At 45.7% G+C, this 22268-nt stretch overlaps 1 protein-coding gene across 1 annotated transcript; it reads right to left on the bottom strand.

Moving 5' to 3' along the window:
- Nucleotides 1-33: 33 nt before the first annotated feature.
- On the bottom strand, nt 34-20036 carry adamtsl5 (ADAMTS like 5). Its single transcript, XM_029846084.1, has 13 exons — nt 19387-20036; nt 13562-13637; nt 10474-10640; nt 9476-9536; nt 8697-8802; nt 8358-8485; nt 7462-7585; nt 5792-5878; nt 5135-5298; nt 4346-4541; nt 3279-3404; nt 3136-3207; nt 34-3040 (listed from the first exon to the last, which is right to left on the bottom strand). Exons 1-13 carry the CDS (start codon nt 19404-19406, stop codon nt 2700-2702), a joined length of 1668 nt encoding a protein of 555 aa, XP_029701944.1. The 5' UTR covers nt 19407-20036; the 3' UTR covers nt 34-2699.
- Nucleotides 20037-22268: the final 2232 nt, after the last annotated feature.

Genomic DNA, 22268 nt, shown 5'->3' with positions numbered 1-22268 from the left:
AACAAAAGTCACACTCTCATTACGTAAAATATTGCTCTGAAGTGTATTTTATTTAGTGTGTGCAGAAACAAAGCAGAAAATGTACAAATGTCGTCTTGTTGAAAGCGCTGCGAGACACAACCTCAGGTTCTGATGTTCAGCCCAAAGACAATGAAAGATTTGTTCGGGATGCGTTCAGGATTGTGGGAATTTACAGATTATCGATCTTCTCTGCCTATTTCATATGTTCACATTCTCAGTGATGGTCTGCCAGAGAGACTGAGAGGCAGCTAATCGGGAACGTATGATGTAATTCAAAATTGCACGCTTGCATTCCCTTTTGCTTTACAGCTCACTAAATTCACCAGAAATTTCTGCATTGATTCTCTTGTTTACATTTTGTGTTACACTACTTTGTTTTGGATTTTATAAATTGAAACCAAGAGTGCTTAAACATAGAAAAGGTGCAGAAACACTGAGTTTCATAGGGGATCGCTGCTTTCTGCCTCGCACCTGAAGTCAAATGTTTTCAAGGTGTCCCAGCTGAGAGGACGCTGAGCTGTGAAGACTGTTACAGTTAATGAGCAGCAATCTGGCTCCTTCAAAACATACTTGCATAATTATATTGTCTGGATTCGATGTAGTTTTTTTTTTGGTGTGTCGTAGATATGGAGTTTGTCTTTTTTTTCTTCCAAATACATACTTTTCTTAAAAAAAACCAACTGTTCTCATGCCTGGTTTATGGTACACAAAAAACAAGTTTACATGTTTGGCAAACCCAGAACACAAAGGCACACAAGGTATTTGGCCAAATCTTTTGTGACATTTGTAACTCATTAATTCCAAACATCAGATTTACATCTGTTTTATATAAAGCAAAGCAGTCATGATCTTTAAAACAATGTATAATACCTCAAAGGAATAACACGGCCACAAAAATGTTAAATAAATGACACACAGTGTAAAGTTTAAACTTATTTATAAATACATTGTGAAGCATTATATTGTGAATATATCTTGAGTTAAAACAATAAAAACACACCCTTATAAAAAGCAAAATGAGCCAGCAAATTTAATCTAAAGTTGTATCGTATTTATTTAACTCCTTAATCCTGATTTAGACAAAAAACATAGATGTTCTTTTGATGGTGTGCGGTCTGCTGCTATGCTGCTAGCCTACGTCATCTAAAAGCATACCAAGTTTACATCAAGTCTAAATGTTTGTGTGTTTTTTTGGATTTACCAAATGTTTACTGCACGCTCCAACTAGTGTTATATAATTTATACTCATATAGATACAGGAGGTCAGCAGCATATGGTTCAGGCATGAGCATGAAATGATGCCGTGTTCCACTGCAGGAGGCATAAGCTGCCTGAGAAAACCATAATTAATGTCTGAAATCTGCACGCACACAGATAGGCATCTATGTTCTTGTGTGGGTCAGAGGAAGGAAGTAAATGAAAGGAAATGTAACATTTGGTGTATTCGATCCGCTGTAAATCCTGCATGTTTTCATCGTGGCGGCAGTGACGGATGAGGAGTTCTCCATGAAAACATCTGTGGTTTCGGGGGGCATTTACTGCAGCCAGGGCTGTGTATGCATAACAAGTGCTCAAAGCCTGGAGTGTGTTTCTGTTTTACTGCTTCTCTTCAGCGGGCTGGCTTTACATCTAAACAAGCCCCTAGTGACAAATGGCAGAGTTCTAATATTTGACCAGAATAGCTGAAGCAGAGAGAAGAAGCATCAGCTGTACAAGAGTGGTGTTTCTTTTATATATATGCATCTGTCCTGCTGTTTTAACTCACCTTTCTAAGCCAGAAACAGGAAGATAGCAGAAAAACTGCACAAACCTTTAGACAAGCCAAAATGACTGGTTTCAGAGTCCATAAGAACATGTTCACGAGGTAATAAAAATGATTTAAGGCAGCTATAGGAGTACATTTATGCATGATCACACTGTCGACTAACAAATAAACACGTGAACTACGCTGACCTCCGCAAAAAAAAAGCAGAAAAAGTGCAAAAATCTGAAATACGTGTGGAAAAACAAAATCAGACACCGCTGCATCAGTTTTACTGACAGTCCGACTCTGAAGGCTGCATCCATCAGCTGCACCTTTAAAACCAAAGGCCAAGGAAATAATTAATCAACTTTGGGTTCTGCCAGTCAGCCTGATGCGACTGCAGGCCAAATCCATCCACCTCATTGTGTCATCACGTCTCCGGGAGGATAATGTGTCACACCAAATGCCAAATACCGGTAGGGTACGGCTCAGTGAGCACAAGCCTGAGGCCTCCGAGCTATCAGATCCATATCAGTCACATATCCACGGGATGTGTTGGAACACAGGATCCACTGTCAGTGCCCTCTGAGCTACAGGAGATGTGTGGGCGAGCTGTAACATCAAAGGTTTTGGCACTAAATGCTTAATATACCAGTGCTGAGGTGATTTTTTTCCCCCCCAAAATACACTAAATTGCATCCATGTTCTTCTCTTTGGTATGTTTAAAGGTGGATTCGAGCATCCACCTAAAGTGCTCTCTGTGATATGGCAAGCTGGTGAAGTTCTTCTGCGTTCTAGTTTTTTCCAAGAAGGTAGAACAATGAAGGAACACCCGCTCTCCTCCTGTGGCATCACTTGGAAACAGCCGGATCATGTGATGATCAGAATAGCTGAAGCAGAGAGAAGGGGGCCCGACTAGACGTGATCTAAAGCGTCAGGACGATCCTGACGACTGTTCTGCGTGTTTGTGTCCTCGATTCCCGCAGAGCTTTTCGTGCTGCCGCAGCTGCTCATCCTCTCTGGGTCTGTACGGCACCACGTAGCTGTCCTCCTCCAGCAGGATCCGGTTCAGCGTGTGCTCGTAGTTGATGTGACGGCGCACCATCAGGATGTACTGCCTCCCCACCTCTAAGTGGGGGCAGTCGCACAAATTGGGGGCCCAGATGAACTCCCTGTGCTCCAGGCGGAAGCTGTTCCTGTAGGTGTGGATCACCTGCACGTCGTAGCGGGTCTCCTCGCCTCTGTACAACTTCCCAACCACCTTGGCCCGGAAAACTAACAGGAAACAAATTCAGTTCAGTTAAACATTCATTTACTCTGGCAAGTTTCCAAAGCATGAAATAAATACATCGTAAACGCTTCCAACTCACCAAAGTCCTTCCGGCAATACTGCCTCTTGCGCTCAGTTCGGCCTTTAACTCGCTGACATTTCCCACAATTCCCTGGAAAACCCAAACAGACACAAGTTCACGTATCGCTAGAATCACCCATTGTTTTCACGCAGGGAACTACTGAACGTACTTCCAGGTGCAGGTTGGGGAAGAAGGTTTCTGTGGTTCTCCTGCTCCGGTCGGGGCAGCGCTGGCTGGGGGGGGGCGCTGCTGAGGAGACTGGCGTGGCAGCTTCACGGGTCTTAGAACTGTCAAATGACACAGTTTCATCTTTTGTTAGATATACGGGGCAGCGGTAGCTCAGTCTCTAGGGGACTGGCCTTAGATGTGGAGGGTTCTTGGTTCAAGCGCCAGTGCAGGCCCAACTTGGGAGGTGACACGACACCTTCAGAGCACCACTGAGATACCCTTAAGCAAGGTACCAAACACCTAATGTTGAAAGAGCGCCCTGCAAGAAGCTGGTGAATGTGAATATGTTTTTGAAAAATATCACCAGTTCCATCAGAACCAGTTAGACTGTGAAAGTTTTATTGAACCAATTTCATTAAAATATGCTTGTTCTCAGGTTTTGGTCTGTTGCAATCTGAAGAAGACACAGTCTGTTTTGCGTTCCCATGTGAATGGGGACTTTTTGGATAACAGGTAGAATGCCACAAGTAAGAAACCATTATTTGGATCACTTTCACTGCCAAAAACCGCTTTACAAAACAAAAACCTTCTGTTCACAGCTTCATAAAACCTTCATAAAACCGTCCATGGTGAGGCAGAATTCCCATTAGCTTTTAAAATGAATATCATTCTAATCATGTTATGTCTCAGACATTAGGAAAAATCCTCAATTGTCAATTTCCCCGTTGCCATCAAAGCCATCAACACACTTTTTGGCATTAAATCAGGTTTTCTTTGGCAGGATTTTGCTACATGTCTCCACAGACAGATTCATTAATTTACAGTACATGTCCTCGAGCCGCCAGAAGAGTGTTTTTAAAACGAACATGTGTTCTGCAGGCTTATCGTGATGGAGATACACCAGCTGCTTCCCTCCCAGCAGACACATTGGTCCGCAGACGAAGCCATTTTTATCTCAAAAATGGCAGATAAACAAACATAGACCTCATCATAAACCCTAAAACTCTAATCAAGACTGACAATTTCCTGGTAACTGGAAGAATCCTGTAAAGCTACTTACACCAGTGTGGTCTGGTGGTGATGGGAGGTGCACGGGTGGTGGTGGTGGCTGTAGTAAAGGGTTCATCCCAGGGAAGGTAGTTGGCGGTGTGGTGAGCTTGACGCAGCGGGCTCTTCCTCCCATGGTGCAGGGCATACTGGTCTGGGGGCAACCAGTACTCGTACTCGATGTCTGGGTTCCTGTCTGTGGCAAGAACCTGCACAGGTGCACAAAACGGATGAAGCAGGAACCAGCCACCATAATGCTGCCGCAATCCACATCTATTTTTTACACTGGATTTATTGTCCAGCTGGAATATTTTTATGCGCTACAACACACATCGTCATTGAAATAAACTAAATGTGAAGCCCGACAGCCCAGGCTTTACCTAGTTCTTCAGCCCTGGAGGAGGCATTGAGGATTTACTCAGAAAATGATCACCACTTACCTGGGTTGATATCGGTAATGCTCGTCCTGCTGCAGTTAAACAGTGAATACAAGTTATCTGCAGAGCTTGAAGTGTTTGTTTTGATTGATGAGGGGGAAAAAATAACCACCAGCTTTGGTAGCAGATTCTGGAACAGCTGTGCATTAAGTGAGACTGGAAACAATCAACTGTTTATTAAAACCCGATGCCTCCGTTGACATGTTAAACACACAGCAATTAGCAGAATGACTGCAACCACAGTATTTTGCAGAAATGTTCGAAACCTTTATAGCGAAGGCCAGCTTTCTAACAATCTGCTAAAGTGTTGGGCAATTAACAGTTCCAAGAGGGGAAATGATTCAGCTGCATATTAGAAGTCTCACCATTAGATGAAGATCCTCTCGGGTGGGCCCAGGCACCTCAAAGCTCTCCCAGGTGTCCGCAGAGCGGCGGTACAACAGTTTTGTCCCAGCTACATTGTACTCTCCTGGAATGCTGATCTTCCAGTCACCATTGATCACAAACTGGGAGCGACCATTCTGGAGGGCTGGCGAAGAGGAGGAAGAGGCTATTCAGAGAGGTCAATAGCTGTTAGTATGAAAATCTACATCTCCAGAGAAGTGGGACATTCTGAGGTGAAGCTATGCTGTCAGGCGGAGAAATAGCCCAGCTGGCTCCATATGGCAGCTGTCTGTTCTCAAGCACTAGAGAGGGATTACTCATGACATGAAATGGAAACAAGCACCTTCACCTGCCGTGGCCCCGCGTTCAGAAAAAGCTCTTTACAAGCCTCCCTTTTCTGAACCACAGCAGGCGCCGGGTTAACAATGGCTTTATTTTCGTCTCAGAAACAGGGATGAGAATAGATGGCCTCAAGTTGAAAACAACACAGAGTGTCCAGATGGAAGTGCTGGAGCCCTCCAGCCTCCAAGGAGAGGAAGTTACACACAGTCTAAGACTTTAATTTGAAGCTCCTGATTTGCACTGAAGCCACAGTGTGTGTGTGCGTGTGTGTGTGTGTGTGTGTGTGTGTGTCTTACCGAGATAATTCCTGCTGTTATCAGTAACTCGGATGTGAGTGGCTCCAGCTGGTATCATGGCCACTTCGTTGTATCCAAAAGGTCCACCTGGCGAGCAGAGATTCAGGCTCAAATGTTTGGTGCTTTTAAAATAATTCACAGGTTAAAAGAAAAAAGGCATTTCTTTTCATCTTTTTTTATAGACTCAAACAATTTGCAGGGCTGAAAATGAGACAATGGGACCAAGATGATAAACAAGATGAGGTAAAGAGCCTACGTGGCCCCGCTGTAAAATAATAAAAGTGCTGAACTGGCTTAGTTTGCTTCGGGTCATGACTGTCAGAAAGACCTTTGTGGCCTTGCGTCAACAAAAGATGAATTTCAGGGCTTATTTTGGGGCCAAAGAGCAGACAGTGCACGACAAAGAGACTCTCCAGCATCTGAAGTGAGAAGCTCCTACATCTGCGTAGGTGATGACGCCCACGTTAACTTTGACCTCTGTGCACGATGGCAGGAAATGTCACAGCGGGTCAACGTTGAAAAAATGAACACAGAACTTTTAGTGCTCCTGCAAAGAACACTGATATTTGGCGGCTGTTTGTATCGGCTGTCATTTTTGTGATCCAGCAAACATGCTTTCTTTGCTCGTCTGTCGTCGGATTGGCGAATAATTGCAGCGTGTTCGGTATTTTATCGCTGAAATCACAGCGATTACGAGCGTAATTCTCTCTTTCAGAGCTATAATTCATCACTGATTTCCTTGCGGTTTGCATATAAGGTCAGATTCTGTAATTAAGTTGTCACCTCGGGTGGTTACTGCGGCAACGGTGAAAACACAACAGAAGAAGAAGCAGCAGTAGTGACACGCTCCAGTCTCTTAAGGAGGAATGATGATTATTGGACAGGATCCTCCTTAAAAACTCAAAGACAAGGAAGTTGTGGATGAGATGAGACCATCTGTTTATTCTCGAACATTTTCACCTCCAAACCCAAACTAAAAGATCCAATGAGAACATGAACGTGGTTCTCCAGAACTACCAGCAGAATGAGGTCCTGATGGCGTCTAAAGGGTTGGCCCAGTGTAAATCAAGCTCCTTTGGCTCAATGGAGATGTTGCCACAGCCAGACAGACAGACGAGATTAAGGCCATTGGTGCCTGACCTTGCGAGGAACGGCTGCAGGAACAGAGAGAACCTCCGAGGCTGACACGCACAGACAGTGTCCTTTATCGCCCCGTCATTCTCAGTTCTAGTCAGGTGTGAATTCTTTGGAAAATGATCTTTTTTTCATTTCTTTGTACAAATAATCCGGTCATTTTTTGCAAAATATTTGTGAACAAACATCAAGCACAAGATTGGCTGTGGTTTAGTCACTCTAGAACAGAAGAACCTGGAGGGCCCATCTTCCTCCTCCTTTCTCTATTTTGAACTATGGCACGACTGTTCCTGGAGGGCAGCCAGTTGGCTTTTCTTTTGCAGGAGCGTTGCCATGGTTATTGTTTGGTTTTGCCCTGAATGGTTGATGACAGAGTCTGGAATTATCTACAGCCCTTGTTGGTCTGAATATACTGCAGTTGGGTCCTGATGGTAATGGTGTGTGCGTGCGTGTGTGTGTGTGTGTGTGTGTGTGTGTGTGTGTGTGTGTGTGTGCGTGTGTGCGTGTGTGTGTGTGTGTGTGTGTGTGTGTCCTACCTTCCTGCTGACCGCTGCTCTGGTACACACTTTTGTGATGCATACAGGTGGAGTTTTGTCCTCCACACACCATGCAGGCGTCCTCCTGTTGCTTTGATCCCAGTATGGAGTCACAGCCGGGCTTCTGTTTGAGACAAGAACAGCATCAGATCTTTCCGTCCCTACAACAGGCAAACTTTGACCAGTCTGTCTCAGTCCTCCATCTCTGTCCTTCTATTTGCTTCTCCCCATTAGTTTCTCTCTTTACCAACATTTACTTCAGAGTGGGAACAAAAACAGTTTAGGGCCTCACGAGCAGAGGATGGATTAAAGAGCTGTCTCTGTGAATGTTACAAGACCGAAACAAAGAAGGCAGAGGATGGGTTGGATGGTTTACGGCGCTTTCTGTTGCTTCTGGATGGACTACAGTGGCTGCTTTCTTCTCTGGCCCTTCTTCTGCAGAACCAATCAAAGGGGAGGATCTCCAGCGAGACAGCAATAATTTATGGAACCCGCAATTACCCCAAAATCCCTAAAAACATAAAAACATGTGTGTGTGTGTGTGTGTGTGTGTGTGTGTGTGCGTGTGTGTGTGTGTGTCTATGACAGGAAATGCTCCTCGTGGAGCTGCTGCAGGCTGTATGCTATAATCTGCATTGTCTTTATTGCCGGACCTGAGGAAAGTTCCTAACTGACGGGGGGCAGACAGATTCAGACTCAGCTTTGTCTCATCATCGTTCCGCTAACGATCAGCTGCACAGAAGAAAAAGCTGTCGGACCTTTTACCACATATATCCACACTGAAAAACAGGCTTGTGTCTCTTACAAAATAAGACATCATTCCAGCTTTTTGTGTCTGCGGACTAAACAAAGTCTAACTTCAATTCAAGTTGAAATCACTCCCGATAAGCACTCACCAGGCAGCGCCCGTTGACACACACACCTCCAGGCTCCTTGTCGCAGGATGTGCCGTCAAGCACACGACCAAAATTGTAGTAAAAGTTGTGACCCAGGGCCAGACAGCTGAGTTCACAGGGGTTTGAGCCTGAAAGGAAGAAGCTTCATTACTTCATGGTGTTAAAAAGGCAGCGGAGGAGTAAATCCATGTGGATTAAATCCCCAGCAGGACTCTCAGAAGGCATCATTGGTAAGTAAAGCAGAACAGTAGCTTCACCAGTGTTTAAGGCTGGCAGATACTGAAAAGCATGTATTCAGGCATGATAATATGGGCGCCGTGCCGTAAGGAGACACCTGACCTCCATGAAACGTTGTCCATTTGAAGGAGCTTCCCGTCAGTAAAGGCCTGTCATTGAAGGCAGCACACTGCATCTCTCTGAAGTCCTCTGCGTTGGGGGGGCACTCCTGCAGACACACACTTGATAATGCAGCTCCACATCCTGGCTGCAACATCAGCCCCAGATATTACCCATCAAGTGGAGTTTATTGGTGTAATAGGAAAAAGCCTTGACCATTTCTAGCTTCCTCAGACACGCTGACATCTGCCAGGTCAGTTTGTTGGGGATAAAACAACACTGTGTTTTAATCTCTTGCTATCATTTTCAGCTGATGTGTTAGACTCCAAAACATCTGTTTAACGGTTCCAGCATGTGACTGACATGTTCCATGGGGCAGTGCCATTTCCACAGCCGGACCTGATGACCTGTGACTCGAGCTGTGAACTCTGAAAGTGCCACAAATGTAGGTAGACATTCAGACATGTTGTAGCACGTTGCTACGTTCATGTACGTTTTCTTGGTTGCAGCCACTTTACTGTACACACACAGAGCTGCTGACCTCAGTGTGTTTCTAACATAAAGGCAGGACTGAAACCCAACTGTAGGGCAGTAAATCCCTTCAGACACTAATGACGCCCGTTAATGTGTCAGTTAAATTCCTGCTCACAGTCAGTCACAGAGAGCCATCAGCACGAACACACCTGGCGCACTTTCTGAGCAAACACCATCCATTGTTGTAAAATGTTTGCATATAACCTGACTTTCACAGGTACGGTAACAAACCTTTACACTGCACTGACCTTGGTGTTGCAGATTTTGTACTGTCTGGGGTCTCCATCACATGGTCCACCCACTGGGTTCCTGCAACTCAGAGATGAAATCTTGTGAGACGTTTTTCATCTTCAAAAGGAAAGAGATGTCGCAAAAAGTGTGATATCTGAGCAAAAAAACTCAAAAAAACTCCTATAAACAGAAGTTTATGTCTTAATGCTTACACATGCAACAAACTGCACCAGTGAGATCATCAACACCCACAAACATTTACAGAAAAGGATACACAACTCTACAAGGTTAATTATGTATGTTTCAGACAGAAACATCATGTAGTTCCCACTGAGGCTACTTGTGGTTTTGAGATGAAACATCTGGGTATTTTCTCATGTAAATCAAAGCTTTAAGTCTCATTTATGTTCTACAGCTGATACACAAACAAAACTGGCACAAGCTTACAATCATGTGTACCATCAGGAAACACGAGGGCAGCCCGCGGCTCCAGCAGACCTCCCAGTGTCCAAGGTCAAGTGTTACAAGTACACATAAACAATAAATACAGCAATGAACAACCAGGAGAGCCTCTACAACTGGAGAGTTAGTAAACTAGATGAGACAGCTCAGCCATCGCAAGACCACAAGACCTTCCCTGAGCCAGACAGGCCCAAGCACCCCAGTCCAAAAGCCTAAAGAGCTATTTTAATGCACATTTGGTTTCAACAGGTCATGAGAACCACGTACAGCAGCCAGTCGGACTCACGAACAATACATCACATTACTCCTGCATTGACCTGCACTATTTCTTACCACTTACCTCTTACCACTTACTATTTATGTATATACTGTATATATGTCTTATTTTATTTTATTTATATTATTCTAGTGTGGTCTTCTTTATGTTGAACGTCGCAGCGTCACACCATGACAAATTCCTAGTTTGTGTAATACTGTGTATTACATGAACAATGGCAATAAATCTGCTTCTGATTCTGATTCTCTGAGAAACAGGTAAACAGTTAGCCTTTACCTGGTGATGCAGGTGCGCATCCTCACCGAGGCCCCACTCCCGCAGCTTCGAGAGCAGACGGACCAGCCGCTCCATGCCGACCACTCGTTCATGAAGAGCAGCTGCCGCCGGAAACGCACTGATCGCCCCGACGATGCAGCAGAAGGAGCCCAGGAAGAAATCCACGACTGAGGGATGTAACAAAGATTTTAACCACTTTCACTACATCAAATTAAATCACAAGACTGTACGTGAAATCATTTGTATTGATTCTGGGGATCCACACCTCCACAAAGACATACTCTCATGGGAACGGCTGTTTTATTTAAATTAACAGCAGCATTGAGCATGAAAACATTTATGATCAGTGGAAAATGTCCTCTGCATTCATGGAGGATTACCACGTTCTGTCCTGTTGTGCTACTGGAATTTGTTTGGTTTGTTTCCGGGACAGAACACGACACTGGGCCGACTATCTGATAGCTCTTCAAATGTTATGTGTGTGTTGATCATGTTGTGTCACTTGGCAACTGTCAGCTGCTCATAATGTGTGTATCAGCTAAAACCAGTAAGGAGGGGGGTGTCTTAGAGTAGCTGGGAGATACAATCGGCAGATAAATCTATTTATAAAACGTTGCGTTAGGAAGGTAAAAGGATCCGGATGGTTGAGCCGAACAATAAAAGTAATTAAAAATCTCTCAAACACATTCCAGAGATTTTGCCCTGGAGGACCGACACTGGCAGTGTTCCCAAAGGAGCTGCCTCACACACACATTTAACTCTTTAAACACACTGGGAACAAGTGCTCCGACTACAACTCTGTAAGGGGTCATTTGGAGTTTTCACATATGGTCTTTGCATAGTTAGTTGGAGCGAGATATTGTCTCTACTTGGTTGACAATGACTTCAAGGAGCAGTTACAAAGAAAAGTCTAAACTATTGGAATTTTTTAGAGACAGCTGCAAAGTTGTGAAATCCTGGAGCCACTGCTGCCTATAGCAATGCTGCACCAGCCCGTACACAACGCAAAAGCATCACTGGCTGACATCTGGCAGGCAAGAGAACCTGGATCGAGCCGTTTCATTTTTAATGTTTGCATAGCTTTTGAATGGATAAATGAAGGTATTAACACAATAACAGGGAGCGCAAACAAGAATCACATTCTAACATACCTGAAAATTCAACACACATCTGCAATAAATCTTCCACAGCAAAACCTCAAAGTAGATGAACTGTATTGGTGTTTGGCTTTTATGGAAAAACACACACACACTTGTGACACGCACGAGCACACACACACAGTTGAGAGTGACCTGTTCTATGACTTCGCATCATTTTCCATGGTGGGGGTCACCTGAGGTTGCCCTCATTAGTGTTACTGCCAGTCAAATTAGCATGGACATCAGTTGGAGATGAGGTCAGCTGGCATTCTGGAGTAATGAAAGTGACATTTGACCTTTACATTAACACCCCCCCATGCACACACACACATACATACACACACACACACACACACACACACACACACACACACACAAGCAGCTCTTGTCCAAGCATACAGTCAATAGTCTCCAAAAACATCAAAATGACTCCCCCATTACTCCTCTCATCAGTCGGCAGACCACTTCTCCCAGTCTGTTTTAGACGGCCTTGAGCTGATAGACAAACTGGAGAAACTTTCCACCTAAAAGGCAACGTGAACCCAGCAGGTAAAGTCAGAGAGAGTGTTCAACCGCTGCCCAAATACGTTCAGATAGCAAACCTTCTACACAGGCATCCATCCGCTGAGTATTTCCTGGATTGCAGGTAAGAAAATATACGGGATAGACACTTTAATCAGATTAGTCCAAATAAAGAGAAAATTAGAGAATTAAAAAGGTGTTTTAAAAATAAAAAATCAGAGACATGGGTCTATGCGAGCATGGCCGATGATGACCTAATACAGAAAACGTGCCAGCAGCCTAAAACAACTCTTAGAAGAGGTGTGTTTTCCTTGGATTGACATTATTTCTCTTTAAATGACACTGGTGTGAGACTGATTGGTTGTTTTTCCTGACAGGTGGGAATGAAAAAGCATGTTGACCCTCCTCTACATTCCTGTTGTATGATGCTTCAGAGTGCGTATCTCTGTCTACGCCTGGCTGTTCCAGCGAGCCTGGGGGAGGCTGGTGGACACCTGCCTGACGACAAGACAAACAGTGATGAGAGATGGTGCAAAGGGGGGGGCGGACAGCAGCAATCAGAGAGTGGAAAGAGGATGCCACCATGTAGGAACTTCACCATTTCCAAGAACATGCACCATCAAACAATCTAATGGCACTTCTAAAACTCTGCTCTACCCTCTGAATGAGCAGGGCTTTCCTTGATGGAGCAGCCTTTTCCTCTGGACTAATTAGCTTAATCACATAATTTACCACTGCCAGATGAGACAAAGGCGGAGAGGCTGTGGGAAATGTCAGCGGGGCCCTGACGGACCCGAGGCTTCAGTGTGGTTCCCTGACACCGTCGCTATGCTATTAGCTTTGTATATTTGTCCAACGCACCACAAAGGCTGACATCATGGCTGCAGAATGAATTTCAGATCAGCTCCTTAAATATCTGTCCAAGTGCCCTAATCAGCCTGTTCCGAGTGCTGCTGTTGTCTTCTCTGCGTACACCAACCAGTGTGATGCTTGCAGTGTGGTAGCACACTGAGAACACCTGCATCTCGCATTGAGTCTGTTCATTATTTATGCCGCTCAGCTTCACGGTGGAACATGTGAACAACCGCTGACCAGTTTTGCAGGGGTGACCGTTCAGCACCCTCCCTACTTACAACACTCACACACAATCACACACATTTGTTCTCCACATGTTTTAGTCAAACTAGTTGCTTTGACCTGAAAGGTTTCTGAAAAGGGGGCCAAGACTCATGATTAATAAGATGATAATTGGTTCTCCGTTGTGGGGCTGCAGGTTGTATTTCATTTGTTTCAGTTTTACAGCCGTGCACAGGGTTACGTGACCGGGAGGTAGGTGGTTGTTGTCATTGACAGGAGGTCCAGAATCAACAGCCTTTCTTCACTTCATCCAGGGATTTGTGTTGTCAAGATATGTCTTTCAGACTTACACTCTGCGGCGTCGACAGGCAGTCGGTAGCGGCCAGCAGCAGGGCAAAGGTCAGGGCCTGGCACAGAGTCAGCTTCCTGTAGGCAAAGAGAAAAACAATCGCAACAGGTTGGAAACATCAGCCTGATCTATTTTCACAAGAGCACAGAAATCAAGGAACCCTTTAGGTGGTAACCGGAGGGGAATCTGAGGAGGAAACAGAATGACCAGAAAGAAAAGGCGAGCCTGACATTTTAACCATGAGAGGTCTTTAGGTCGATGATAATATCCACATATAATCTGCTGCATTACAATGATCCCCTGTGGACAAGAACCAAGGACAGGAATGCCCCGATCCAGCAACTATCATTAACTTCACCGCTCACTTCCCCCACCCACCTCGAGGCCGCCTTATTAACTCTCACGTAGCCCAAGAGGCATGGACCGCCCGCCTGCCCGAAGCACCCGTGTCCAACATTAAAGACTTACAGGACCACCTGCTGAGTTTACGGGACAGAATAACTGGCTGCATTGGTTCCTCTCTGATTGAGGAATACGGCAATAAAACAATACTAAATAACTGGGCAGAAAAGCATCGTGTTGGATTTATTTTTCCTCCAGGGTTTTTAAATGAAAGGGACTTTCATCGCCATGGAGCAGGTCCAAAATCTGATAAGTAGTATATGATTATCATAGTACATTATTGACATGATTTATAATCTCAGGCAGCACTGCAACGAAGAGGAGATGTTTTAAGTCATTCTAGGTCATCTGAAAAAAAAGTGGGGGGCCGAAATGTGAATGGCAACAGCACAATGAGGCACCAACAGACAGTGTTGAAAGCCCGTGTTTTGTCTTCATCTCTACCTGGAGGCAAATGTGAGTCTGTCCCTCTGACTCATCAAAGCAGACCTAGTTTCCCAGCGGTGCCCATAATTCTTGGAAGTCCTTCAGACACGGTTTGTGCTGACAGCTGTGGTGCGTCACACCTTTACAGCTCTGTTCCCTGACTGGACGTGTCATTTTTATTTGCTTTTTCTGGGAAAATATATGACCCGTTTCAATTGGAAAAGTACAACAACTTAATCTTCTCCATTTCCTTTGTTTCATCGGTCTGTCCCTCATTTATCTTCGAGGCTGTTTTGACTCCTTTATTTCTCTTCGGGCCATAAACACAGATCTGGTCCAAAGCTCTGGGAGCTCCCTGTTGGCTCAGTCCCAGGTCAGTAGTTGCCCTGTCTAATTAAACGATACACATCTCCCTCACACTTGGCTGAGCAGTCCTTCCCTTCAGCTCCTGTCCTGCCCTTACATGGGGGAATTCAAATCAGAGGAACCGGGGAGGTCACGTTGACCAAAATAGGACAAGGAAGGCTCATAAATCACACATAATTAGATGTTCAGTTTGATGTTTCAAAGTTCCAGGAAGTAGAAGTAGTAGTGCTCTCACAGCCTAGGAAGTTATAGTAAAAACAGGTTATATTTGAAATGAGACTATGACTTTTAAAGACATTTAAATGAAGATCGCAGGGGGAAGAGGGACCAAAGGTGATAAAGCAGACCGTCGGACCAGAAAATGTCCTTTTTACTTAATTTATGGAAAGCTGTGAGCCTTCCTGCATGAGCTTAAATGTCAGAAAGTTCCCTCACAGCATAGATCTCACAGCAAGGAACGGTGTTGAAATGGTCAAGATAGGCAGACTGGGAAAAAAAGCAAATCAGGTGTAAGAGGCTTAATTGGGCTGAGTCAGCGCATCGAGGTTTTAAGAGGTCCACATTCATGGTGATGATGGATTCATTTTTTCCCGTTTAAAAGATGCACATTGATCCCTCAGTTAAGATTAAAGAGTCAGAGATCTACATCTTTAAAGACAGGATTTCAGTACCTCAACTTTACTGTAAAGGCAAATATGAAATCATCATAGGTTTGACTGTGAGACTCTCAATGTGTGAAATCACAAATATGGAAACAGAACTGCACACATGCCTCCAATGTGAGACAGGCTCAGAGGTATTACAAATTAGATATGGATAAATCCAGCACATGACATTGATTTAAACGTTTGATCCTGGAACATCTCTTGTTTCCACAATATCAAAATTCGGAACAATATTCACGCACAATTGAACAGCTCCGATCTTTTCTCCGCAACTTCAGTTGTCCAAAATGAAAAACACATCAGGTCCATTTACTGACCACCTCCCTCCCCTCTCAGAGGGGCCCTAAAAGAGACGAAGAGGGGGTCATTCCTCCTCCTCCCACCCTCATTAAGACTATTGCAGCACATTAGGGAAAAAGCTCCAGGGCAGAGAGACAGGAAATGACTTCAATCAATACCAGACAGCTTGTTTATTTTGACCGACATTAGTCACTCTTACAGCAGCCCCACCCAACACCCCCCAACACCACCCAACACCCCCCAACACCACCCAACACCACCCAACACCCCCCAACACCCCCCAACACCACCCAACACGTGAAGTCGCTCTGCATTCATAAATCAGCAATAAAGCCACTGAGCTCTTCCCTAAAGTTGTTATTAAATAAAATTGAATGATCCTGTTCTGTACCCTGCACGGCTGGAGTCTGCTGCTCTTGGATTAAAAACCTGAAGGCTCTCAGACAGGTAACTTGACCTGCGTCCACCCTCAGCAGCAGGAGACAGGGTGACCTCTCCCCTCAGTGTGCCGGTTGAACTCGCGGACCTCTGCGCTAACACAGCCTGGCCAACAGGTATAGCTCCCACATCCCCACCCTGCACAAATAAACAACACTTCCCTGCTGTTATCTTTCAATTACAGCGAGGCTGCGGCTGCTGGGCGTCTGGCCGGAGCGCTGCAGGTGAGAATGTGTTCTTTGACCTCGGTGAGGTCTGAGTCAACACCGGGGACACCTGACCAAGGCCAGTTAGCGTGTCTGTACGGTGACCCAAGGCACCCTTTTCTTTACGAGGCTCTGCTCACCCACCATGTTCGGAAAAGCAATGCATCTTCCACCCAGTGTCAACCTTTGACCCCCACCGAGCCTCAGCGGTGACCCACCCTGGCTTTTTGTGAGCGCCCCGTGGAGGGTCTGATGGTTATATGGAGTGCCCTGCTGAATGGATTGACAGAACCTTTAGCAGATGTTCAGTGTGAAACTCCAGCGCTAGGCTCTAACCCCTGGGTCTGCGCTGTGAATGCAGCAGCAACAATTGGGCACCACGGAGGCCTCGGTCACGCATGCATTAATGAAACGAGCCACTTTTAACACGAGTGCAGGCCCTTTGTGCAGTGACAGCTGCTTCTTTTAAAGACATAGTAATTTTGTTGTGGTGAAAAGAGATGAAATACTATTGTGCGCGAGGATAAACCCCCCGGAGAGGATGGGTGGCGGACGACTACAGGACGCGCACTGCTTTCTCTGTTGGCTTTGCTGCTGCCAAAATGTCTAGACTTAGCCTCTTGCTCAACCACGGTCCCTTCCCTCCGCTTCACTGCACTTAACTACACGACAGGGAGAACAAACCTGGTACACCGTCATACCTCAGGGATTATGAGATTATCTTTTCACAGCCACTTTGACTGAAGCAGGCTCTCTCATGTCATACGGTTAAAGCATGAAAAACAGATAGAGATGCTCAAAAGTATTTAAAGAGACGGGTAGTCGTGACCAGAGACACACAACACTTTCAACAAGTGAAGGCACCTACAGGACCGGGGAAGCTTTATTTCCTCCGCCGGAGTCGTAATTACAGTAAACGGATTTATGGTATGGCCACAACGTGAAGACACGTCCATCACAATTCATGAAAATTCCTTCGTGAGTTTACAACCTGCTGACAGACAGACATGATCTGAATCCTGCAGAGAGTACGAGACACACACAGGCGCACATGCAGAGCAGTTAACTCTTATCTGACTGAACATTGAGACTGCGGAGGATCAGTTTCAGGAGCTGTTTCAGTGGAAGCCAGAAACCAGATACGTGCGTTCATACACACATGCAGTCTCCACCCTTTCTGTCAGGTGGCAAAATAACAGAAGCTGCTCTGCAAAGTCTCCAGAGAGATGTTTGACGGCACCTTAGATCTGTAAAAATCTGGACAAGGACCTGTGTGACATCCAATTTAATGATCCAGGTCGGATTATTGCTGTCCAGACCCACCAGAATGGGACAAACACTTAAAAGCAGAGAGCAATACCTTCACTGAGCAGTCTCACGTGGACCTCAGCTGTGATATTTGTGGGTGGATGCGGGAAAATCACATCAGACGATATCGTCACATGAACATCACGATCACAGATTACAGATAAATGTTATTTCCCTTTTTTTGTGGATCAGAAGATCACAAAAAACATGTGCAGGAGCAACATGTGATCATGCAGCTGGAACAAATAAACTCCTCTGCCCGACGCTCCCTCGAGCCAGCTCCCAAGGATACAAGTGTCTCTTCACAATCCTGTCTGGAAAAAAGGCCAAAGTGAAGAAATTCCTTACCAAGCGACAACAGCACCAGGGTCATATAATAAATACAGCACATGATAGCGCCGTGGTTACCGCTGTGATCATCACCAGCACTCTCACATTGTTTGGAACTGACAACAATTGTTCTTCATCTAAAAGTGGAATGTTCCCCATTCTTGGTGAGGGATTTCAGCCATTTAACCTTTTGGGCGCTCCTTTGTTGTGGTTTGTGTTTTATTGTGTGCCAAATATCCTCAATGGGTGGCGGCTCAGGAGCGCAGGAAGGCCACTCTCACCAGAACCACGCTGGAGTAATCACACAGAACAGAGTTGAAAGCGGAACGCGTCTTCAGAATACGTGTTTGGAAAGGAGGACATTCTTCAGACTCCTGGATCAAGTTCCTGCAGTTAAAATCATCGCTTGGTTCAGCATCTGTGGACAGATGTGCAGTGAGGTCACACTGCCCTGCTTTAGATGCAGGGCAGTCATGGGGGCGGGGCAGATGGTGGCCACCCAACACTGATCTCAATATGCTGATTGTCCTTCCAAAAACTCGAGGTTAGAGTTTTAAGCTATATGCCCAGTGTTCTGTGTCTGTGGTCAGAGGACAGAAAGAGGCGCCCTGAGCCAAGTTGTCCCCCTGTGGACCAGTCAAGGCTGACAGCCCCCATCTGACAGACAGACCACACATTTCTCCAAAAATACAGCCCATAAAAGGGAAAACTCTGTAGGTCAACATCCTGGGGGTGCTGAAGTGTCCCATCAGAGGATGGGGGGGGGGGGATCTTTGAGTGCAGTTTGACTCTGCTGTTCGCCCTGGGTTTGTGTGCCCTCTGTTGCTGGGCTGGGATTAGATCAAATATGAGCAGGCTAATTATAGCCAGTGACATTTAAGAGATAAAGGTAGGTTGGCAGGACGGCTGGAATGTGAGCGCTGGAATTGCAATATCAGAGATACTGTGAGTGAGGATTGCCTCACTGACAGGAAGTTAAGCTTGGTGAGACTTTCTCCACCTCAGAGCAGAAACAACAACAACAACAACAGCAACAAGTGACTGTGTTTATGTCTTAAAGAGACACGGGGTAAAAGATAGCCAAGGACAGAAACTGTATGTCCAAATCCACAACTCACTCCTCCAGTTTTTGGGAAGGAATGAAAACAACTTCCAACCAGGGGGAAAAAAACAAACCCTCAAGTGTCCCTGGAATTTATCACCTCCCATCCTTCACTGTACTGCAGCTTTGCAGCTCCTCGCAAGCAAAAGCCACACAAGGTAAATATTTGAAGCATCAACTCTCCAGTCCTCCCTGCTGGACACTCCACTTCGAAGACAGAAACGCTCCCTCGGCTCCCCACTGCATCTCCAGCAGAGACATTAAGAAAAGCCCCGTGTCTTACCTTGTCACTAATGAAGGCATGGTAGATCAGGTAGCTCTAACTTCAGCCAGGTAGGTTTCCTCCGTCTTCGTGCACCTTTACGCACGCACAAGATCATCACGCTTTAAAATGTTGCGGATCAGTTGCACAGTGCCTCCCGACTGAAGGCTGCTTCAACGCGTGGATTTTAGGTCCAAATGTACCCATGACCCCCCCTCTCACAAGGTTCTTCTTTTTTTCTACAAATGTGACATTAAATCAGCTTTCGCTTTTCAGAAACCCTTTAATCTGAATTTCTGTCCATCGGATCCAAAATCACATCACATGCTGTATTTTACGCACGAAAGCCGATAAATTCACCTCTCCTTCTCGACCTTAAGTTGGGGGGGAAAAGTCCTCTTTGACTTCTTCTTCCTGTTTCTTCTCTGTATTAAGGACTAGTCGTGATTTGCTGCGGTGCACTTTGCTCAAACAGAAAGTACTGAATCTTTTCGAGCGCGTCGAAAGTCTGTCGCCTCCGGGCAGGTGCTTTAATGCTCCCGCGCAGCCGTACCCGCAGGTTCGGCCCACAACCCGTTTCTGTTCCTCTGAACCTTCTGTTCAGTCCTAACAGGTCCAATGTTCGCAGAGTGCGGCAGGAAAGCGATAAGGAGCTCTGCGCTCACCTCTCTCTCTCACACACACACTCTCTCTCACCCTCCCTCTCTCCCTCTCTCTATGGCTCTCTCCCTCTCTCACTCAGGTGTTTCTGAAATACGTCTCATGTAGTCAATCACCTCGTGGCAGCAAGTCTAAAGTCACAGGTGTCCAAACTGATCGTAGGGGCAAACATGCGGTTATGACAATGTCATTGTAATCTGTCCCTCACAGGTTACCGTGGAGAAGAGAAGGGTCTCTTAGGTAGAGTCGTTAGACTCTTCATTGACTGGAAAGTCATCTGGCGTATTGATAGATTTTAATTAATGTGTAAAGCAAATCTACATGAAGTCAATTTCAGTGTAAACAAAAATATCTTTTAAATCAGTGAACTGTGCTGCTGCTGGTGGACCCCTCACAGGAGAAAACTTACTGACTGAGTATCTCAGGGGGAGAAATGACCTAACATATTAAACAAAGAATTATTTAAAAATAATAATAATAATAATAAAAAGCATGTCCCGCGACCGTCTCGCATCCGGAGCAGTGTTGAGTGGTTCTGTGTTGGTCCACAGCTGAAGTATCTACTGGACCGACAAGACAACTCCCGCTAGACAAGTTGTGACCCAATAGATGATGCATGGACCAGAGGTGCTGAGGCTGGAGTGGTGCTGCTGGGTTCGACGGAGGATATGGCTGGTGAGGCAGTAGGTCGCAGTATCAGCGTATGTCCACTAGGGGGCGCCGCAGAGCCTGGAATGACTCGTAGAGCCAGTTGAGGGGGAGGATTACGCGGGCACGCTGCAGGGGTGGATCGTAGAAGTAACTGGGGTGAGTGTGATAGCAAAGTGGTGGATGAAAACAAGTGAGCCTTTCTTGCCTGCACCTGCAGTGATAAGTCCAAAGAAAGGTTTGACTTGGTGTGGGAGAAAGATGGAGGCACCCAGCCAGTGAATGCCATCTGAAGAACGAAGCTTGGCAACCTCAAGGTTGTGTACGGCTCTCGCCAAGCGCTGCTGCCTTTCTAGCCTCTAATGAGTGCCTCTCTGGCCCTAAGTGCCTCCTCATAGAGCCTCTGTCCTTCCTTGGCTCGGTCCTCCTACAGTTTGTACTCCATGTCAGCTTGAGTGCCATGGTTAATCAGGTGGCGGATATCTACCACCTTCATCCGACTTATTTTGTCCTCCAAGATTGCAACTTGTCCAGAGGCCTAGACTTGCAAGAGAAAGTAAATAGCGCTCCAGGTAAGCAGGTAAGCGGTTGTCCATCATCTCAGGTTGTGCTCAATCCAGCTCCGACCAATGTTGGAGGGTCAGCCTCAGTGGGGGCATTGCTGGTTGAGCGTTTATTCACAACGCTGAGGTCGGGCAATGGCTTTATTGTTAAGGTTGAGGATAGACAAAAGCTGGAGTATAACACATATCGAGTATACTGAAGTAGTATAGTAGGTGGCTTTATGATATAGGCCCCATGGTCCCCTGAAGATCAAGAGCTAAGTCTCCCAGTTCCTTTGATTTTGTTGTTTCACGAGGGAGGGCGATGGGCGGTCCCGATTTGTTCAGATGGCGTTTTTATATGGGTTTATCTTTGCACAACTAGGTGGTGCTGTTGGATCTCAACCTGTAGGGCTTTCTTACACTAGTATTGATAGGACTTAGAGAAGGTAAGATAGATACTGTTGGTGCACAGGTGAATGTTCTTGTGTATTGTTTTGGGGATTGTTTTCACCAGAGAAACATTTAGAACGTTAGTGATACATACGGTAACAGGGGCAATTTCACAGTGTTTGTGTTCATATTAGAATATTCCCCAAACAGGATTCCTTTGGTCCTATCAGCCCTGCTAGCCTTCATCATGCACTGAGACGTCAGTGTTTCAGGATACACTTTTAGATAAGCCTTCATTAATCCCCGGGGACAACTCAAAATCCCACTTTTTTGTAACTCTATCCTCCTCTTCTTTAATCAGGTGAGATTTCCTTTTAGAAGCCTTGGTTTTACAGTTAGAGCACATTATGGGCCACATGAGGCTGTAATCCTCGGGTCACAGGTCCCCTTTCAATGCTCGTCCTGCGCACAAGAGGATTGATTCGGTGACTTAGCAACCGCACGTGCACGTGGACCGTCCCCAGCTCGCCGTGTCCATGGCGGCACCACGGAACCGAAGCTGTGCTTCGCAACAGGACAAACGGCAGAGCTGCAAGGCCGTTCTGGCAGCCGTCAGCTGTCGCTCACTGTTATTAATGGAAACTCGTGTTTTAGAGCTGG

Source organism: Takifugu rubripes, chromosome 13, assembly GCF_901000725.2.
Source record: "Takifugu rubripes chromosome 13, fTakRub1.2, whole genome shotgun sequence".
Lineage (NCBI taxonomy): Eukaryota > Metazoa > Chordata > Actinopteri > Tetraodontiformes > Tetraodontidae > Takifugu > Takifugu rubripes.
Note: the sequence above shows the minus strand (reverse complement) of the source record. Positions and strands in the feature narration are given on the sequence as shown.

Coding starts and splice junctions, on each gene's coding strand:
- adamtsl5 (XM_029846084.1), bottom strand. CDS start 19,406: ATGCCTTCATTAGTGACAAG. Junction 13,638..19,386: donor ATGCCTTCATTAGTGACAAG/GTAAGACACGGG, acceptor CTTTGCCTACAG/GAAGCTGACTCTGTGCCAGG. Junction 8,486..8,696: donor ATGGACAACGTTTCATGGAG/GTCAGGTGTCTC, acceptor TCTTCCTTTCAG/GCTCAAACCCCTGTGAACTC.